Source organism: Zerene cesonia, chromosome 10 (genome assembly GCF_012273895.1).
Source record: "Zerene cesonia ecotype Mississippi chromosome 10, Zerene_cesonia_1.1, whole genome shotgun sequence".
Lineage (NCBI taxonomy): Eukaryota > Metazoa > Arthropoda > Insecta > Lepidoptera > Pieridae > Zerene > Zerene cesonia.
In genome coordinates this window covers 6,682,598-6,689,074 of record NC_052111.1, presented here as the reverse complement: position 1 = coordinate 6,689,074, position 6,477 = coordinate 6,682,598, and the positions used below count along the sequence as shown (strand labels likewise).

The 6,477-nt window shown below is 38.2% G+C and overlaps 1 protein-coding gene and 1 non-coding gene across 6 annotated transcripts; one reads left to right on the top strand and one right to left on the bottom strand.

The window, feature by feature from the left end:
• Positions 1-6: 6 nt before the first annotated feature.
• Positions 7-6,471, top strand: LOC119829272 (myocyte-specific enhancer factor 2). 5 transcript variants are annotated; one of them, XM_038351705.1, is made up of 8 exons: positions 7-134; positions 1,168-1,305; positions 1,713-1,778; positions 2,501-2,789; positions 2,999-3,231; positions 4,249-4,373; positions 5,634-5,797; positions 6,196-6,471. In XM_038351705.1, exons 1-8 carry the CDS (start codon positions 81-83, stop codon positions 6,279-6,281), a joined length of 1,155 nt encoding a protein of 384 aa, XP_038207633.1. In that variant the 5' UTR covers positions 7-80; the 3' UTR covers positions 6,282-6,471. The 5 variants fall into 5 exon arrangements, with proteins under 5 accessions (XP_038207633.1, XP_038207632.1, XP_038207631.1 ...); XM_038351704.1 differs by having other exon boundaries at positions 2,489-2,789; positions 4,249-4,367; positions 5,637-5,797; XM_038351703.1 differs by having other exon boundaries at positions 2,489-2,789; positions 4,249-4,367.
• Positions 4,660-4,731, bottom strand: Trnah-gug. Its single transcript has one exon. It is a non-coding gene; the product is annotated as a tRNA-His (tRNA).
• Positions 6,472-6,477: the final 6 nt, after the last annotated feature.

Sequence of the window (6,477 nt, the reverse complement as noted above, 5' to 3'; positions counted from 1 at the left end):
TGACGACCACAGTAGCACGCCGGCCGGCAAATTTTGTTCACACCCCCGCTCCTCACACCCCCTCCAAGATTGCTGCCACCATGGGTCGGAAGAAAATACAAATATCTCGGATTACGGATGAACGGAATCGACAGGTTCGAAATTTTTATATAAAATTTTGTAGGCCTACACGATACGATATTTATTTTTGTTTAATTTATTACTTCATAATCGTAATATGAGGGACATCATATTTCAACGATGCCGTTTGAGTGTTTTTATTATTAAATATAATATAAAAATTATTGAATGAATGTTTTAAAAATATAACTCAATTGTCATAGTTAGTTCTATAACATACACTTAAAGTTGTAGCGCTGTTTTTTTAAACCTTGTAACCTTATACTAATGTATGCTGTGCAAAAAATATTAAAAAAAAATAAAGAATAACTAAGCGCTAATTCACAGCTTTGTGTCCCTCCTTAATTAGTACGAAACAAGGTTACAAATGGAGGAGTGACCTTAAGTTATATTCCGACCTAACAGATGCGAGAGCATATCAGCCGTTGCGAATATTATCGCGAAGGGACAATGACCGCGAGTACTGTAATTTATTAATTGTACGATTACACTATATTATTACTAACCAGCTTATTTCGACCTACACAAGCTTGAAAAGTGTAACATCCGATGACTTGTGACACTTTTATATGCAAAAATTTAAACCACATTCAAAAATTGGGCGCAAATTTCCATAAATTTACGAATACTTTTTTCGGTGGCGCAACAAACATTTTAGACCTTGAAACACATTTTTAATGAAGTAAATTTAATGTAACTTAAATACAATGTTACTTTCAATTAAAGGAAACTCAATGATTAAATTTATTATTTATCAAACAATGCGCTTTACATATAATACGGAATATTACATTTTAATTCGTAACGATTCTGTGTAACCAGTGATATATTAATTTTATTGTTCATGACCTAATAAATGCAGAGTCGGACGTACTTTTACTGCGTCGCAAATTCTTCTTTAATATATTCCAGAAAGATCTGTTTTTAAGTAATACAGCCGACGTGTTTATCGTGCTTATTCATCCTCAAACCACAAGAACGAATACAACGATTGCATTACATCGAATCTATTGTTTACGCCACCTAAACGTTTAATTGTTCTTTCAGGTGACGTTCAACAAAAGAAAATTTGGAGTGATGAAAAAAGCCTACGAGTTGAGCGTCCTTTGCGATTGCGAAATTGCTCTCATTATTTTCAGCTCCAACAATAAGCTGTATCAATACGCTAGCACGGATATGGACAAGGTAATTGCTTTAATTATATTAATCCAAAACAGATATCAAAATGTCAATTATTATTTAACAGGGCATAAATACAGTAGAAATGTCTGGGTGTATTTGCTTAATGAATTGCAAACTTGATAGGTGGAGGCTACAACTTATTTAAAAAATGAATATACAATTAACATGAAAATAAAATTGTTTGTACGACATGCCTATTAATATTTTGAACGGCGAAACACCGCTCTCAATGTAACAATGTCTTTATCGCAATTAATTTTGAGGTTTATCACATGTTTGTACCAGTTTTGAGTGGTCGTAATAAAATTCGCTTCACCGTAAGGTACTCGATATTTTTTCGAGTCGAGAATACAATTTTAATTTTTCGTGAATTTATAGTACGAGTACATGAAGAAATGTTCTAATTTCAGGTGTTATTGAAATACACAGAATATAACGAGCCGCACGAATCGCTGACGAATCGGAACATCATTGAGGTACATTAAGTACGGCGTCATCTGTGTGCCCGTGATCGCAATGCAATGTCCATGCAATATTGACTTATACCATTAACCGCGTGCTTATACTCACAAAACCTTTTGCATACATTTTGTTACTAAAATTGAATAGTTACGTGATATACTAATCAATATAAACTCGACAGAATCCCCAAACATCCAATGAAAATATTCAATCCACATTGTAGACGCAAACATAGAATAAACACGATCCCATAAAAACCAGCATGCCTGTTTATATCCTGTTAGAAAAACTAAGAAGTACAAGAGACCAGACACCGCGTCGTATTTTAACAGTTTATGATCAGCCACCCCAAATATTTATGTTATTTTTTCCTCGTACAGCATGGGTTTTGTAAATAATTTGTGTTTATTTGAATTAACCGCGCCTACCTGATGGCGATCTGATGCAAGGGTAAAGTCAGTGTTGTATCATTGCATTCGACACTACACACATATGTACGCTAAAAAGTTTACACGTACAATTAGGTAGTTACCGCTTGTAGTTTTGAAGCACTTTTTATTTTACCCTCCATTACATACTAAAACAAAAATATACTTTTCAAATAACGTGTGTAGTTTGTACAGAGGGTGATAAATAATAAGTTTTGAGCATGCTAACAATCGAGTCGATATTTTAAGTACTTGGCTCGTCAAGCCACCTGAGCTCGTTTCGCTGACACTTACAGGCACTAACGAAGAAAGAGCATAAGAATGGAGTGATGTCACCGGACAGTCCCGAAGCCGAGCCCGAATACAACCTGACCCCCCGCACTGAAGCCAAGTACTCGAAAATCGATGAAGAATTTCAAATGATGATGCAAAGGAACCAGTTGAATGGCAGCAGGGTCGGCGTGGGCGTCACTGGAAGCAACTACAATCTGCCAGTCAGCGTCCCAGTCGGAAGCTATGATCAGTCGCTCTTACAAGCTAGTCCTCAGATGCACCCTTCTATTAGTCCACGGCCTTCGTCTTCGGAAACCGATTCTGGTAATTTTCAATATATTTTACGTTATTTTCCGAATTTATATTAAAATTTCCATTAAAACATTATTCCTATAAAAGATTCCTAGATGAGTGCTAGAGGTTCGAACATAGTTAAATAATTTATGGTATAAAACTTTAAAAGGTTCAGGAGCTATGAAAAAGGCCATGAATGTTCATCATAGCACAAGTTGACTCAACCCCTCCCCTTCCAGTATACCCCAGCGGCGGAATGCTTGAGATGTCGAACGGCTACCCCGGCTCGGGGTCTCCGCTCGGCGCTAGCTGCACACCGTCCCCGTCGCCCGGGCCGGCGCCGTCCCCGCGGCATGCGCACAAGCACGCGCACGCGCCGCCGCCGCACCACTCGCCGCGCCACAGCAACCTGCGCGTCGTTATACCCACCGCCATGCCGCCGCAACAGGATGATATATCGTATACTGGAGAGGTGTGTATTAAGAGGATACCCCCCCCAACAAAGGCGCCGTTAGACATGAGGCTAACAGGATGTAAAGGGCCTTTCTGGACAACATTGAGATTAAACTTTAACGGCTCCTTACACGCTGTAGTGAACCCACACAAAAAGAATCACTGCATAAAAAATACATAAAAATAAACATAACATAACATTTCAATTAAATAAATAAACATAAAACTCGGTCTTTAAGTATTCACAGACTGAATAGAAAAAAGTCGGAGCGGATATGGAGTGAAAATTTAAATAACATTTGATAAATGATATCCTTTAACATAAATTTAATCGATAAACTTATGTCCAGTTCAACAGCTCCACTGGCGGATAAATTGACAGAAAATGTAAACTCAGCTACGTTCCAATGATAAGTGGTATCCCATTAAATCTAAATAACAAGTTAGCATATCAGCTTTTAGGTCACACATCCAAATTGAAAGTAAATGCAAATATCCTTCAGATTTTCGAAAAAGGTGGCAGTCAACCTCATAAACGAAATCCGGCTATAAAATACATTTATACATTAAAAGAATAATAAATATGTCGGCATGGAATATTTATTCTTTAATTTAAAACACAGTTATACTACATAAGATATGCCTCGTTAATATATTCAAATGATTAACACGTAGAATTACTGCTAGCATGTAATTACCTAGAAGAATTCTAAGGTAATATCTAGATAATTATTTGCTATTTTATTTCCAATTAAAGCCAATCGAAACATCAATTTCCCAAACTCAGGTCTGTCGATCGATGAAAATTATTTTCACATGTATATTTTATTATTCTGGTAAGGATTACCAGGATCTCATAATTTCCTTTCAGTACTTTAAGATAATAAAGTAAATAGTTGATTCTATAACGGAAGCTTGTTTTGTAGTTTTTATTTAAAGTCTCTATTATTTGACTTCACATAAGAACCGTATGTCTTATCATCACATTCGCCATTCTCATGCCTTTAATAATACAAATATTCTGTATTCATTTCAGACACCGCTAAGCTATTCAGGACTCGGAAACTTTGGACCACAGGACTTCAGCATGAGCTCGGATATGGGGATAGGCCTGTCGTGGGGCGCGCACCAACTGCAGACACTACAGCACAACAGGTACATGTCTGTGCCCAATTTTACTAATTATTTTTCTATATACTAAGTTTCTAACACACCATTACACTGTGATCATAAGTTTTTTTCTCATGCGCTTAAATTGAGTGGTTAAATAACACGAACTCGTTCATTATTTTGTTAAAATTACTAAAATATAGGCAGAATGAAATGTGAAGAAAGAATAATTAATCTTTCTGAAATAATTATTAAATGTATACAAATATAGTTATATCGCTAAGAAAAATGGTTGAATAAAAACAAAAAAATAGCTCCGCCGAGACAGCGTTAACGCTGCCGTGACCAGGATTCGAACCTGGGTTACTACGGCCACAACGTAGGGTCCTAACCACTAGACGATCACGGCTATCGGAGCAGATATTAGATTGATCAAAATAATCTATAACATTCGACACAGTAGCATTACTTTTCACGCTTGGCTTGCTTCAACCTAAAGACTTCTTACCGTGCCTCTTTTTCATGTTGAACGAGTTAGGTAAAAAACTAATTGCTTTCCGACGAGGCGTGATGTTTAACCATTCTAGTTTGTAATTTATTTTCTATGCTAATCGCGTTAATAAATAATTTAAATTGTCTTATAAAGTACTGTCGTAATAAAGTTTAAGTATTATTCATAATTAATATCTGGCTGTCTGGCTGTCTCTTCTTTACGACTGAACCACTGAACCGATTTGGATGAGATTTGGATACAAAAAAGACCTGAGAAAAGGTAGGATAGCTTTTATCCTGGAAATCCTGTTCGGATAAAAACCCCGGAATTATCTATTCCTTAGAACACGCAGGCAAAGCCGCGGGCAGGAAGCTTGTACTATATGTATGAAAAATCGTCATTAATTTATAGGCACTTTTATATGATACGAATGAAAATAAATTAAAACATGCAATCACTTGATTACTTTCATACTACATTTCCATATTTTCAACGCATGATTGCACTAGTTCTTATCAACAAATTTATACGTCTCATGAACATATCGCTAATCCATTATAATTTATGTGAAACGGAATATCTGCAGTTTATATATCAATTTACATACAGCCATGAATTTAATAAAACCTTATAGAAATAACATAATATCGTTGCTATCGTCGTAAATTTACTCGTCAGTACGTACTTTCGAATCATATTTCGTATATAGTTTACAAAATTAAAATTTTTTGCTGAACAACAGCCGATACACTACAACAATGTATAAAGCATCAAAGTAGATCACACGAGCTCCAAGTGAACGTGGCGATCGTTTGCAGTAGCAGCTTGCCAGTGCTCGGCGGGGGCACGCCGCCGCCGGCCGCGTCGCCTAGCAACGTGAAGATCAAAGCGGAGCCCGTGTCGCCGCCGCGCGCGCCTGACCACCTGCACCGCGCGCCGCCCGCCGCGCCGCAGCCCGCGCACCTCGCGCCCGGACTTGATGGTGAGCAACACACACATTTAGGACACGTCCTTCCATACTCATCGTATAATTACAAATATTCTCGTCTTTCACGTCGTTAGTAAGCGATTTTATAAGATTTTTGTGGCTATATATAATTAAGATGAGAGAGAGTAACATAGCCTACTTTTTACGGAGGTTAAACATCTCATTCCCATAGGAATTTCATTGGACTACGCGGGAGAAGCGGCTGGTGGAAAACTAGTAATATTATGAACGTGGAAGTTTGTAGAATGAACGAATTTGTTTCTTACTCTAACGCGAAGCAGCTGATCTAAACTGTATCAAATTTGATAAAGAGATAAATTAGTTTGCATAAGTTCATTTTCTACTTATTTATCGATCGAATTAGTGATTTCGAACATTCATGTATGTTGTAGGCCAAGACATGCGACACAACGCCGTCCCGCTGGACTATGAGCAGCCGCACACGAAGCGGCCGCGGATCGAGGGCTGGGCCACATAGCTAGGCTATGAGGCCTTCGGTCCCTACCCGAGGCCCCTTCACCCGCACTGCTAGAGCCTCGGGGGCCCAGGCCTCGCGAGCCCTCCGCGCCGAACGAGCTTCGACCCTACCGTCCTGCTCATAAATGCTCTTTTCCAACGGTGCTGCACGGTGCACTCCGGGTGCTGTTACGATGGCACGGCTGCGATCTGGAAAA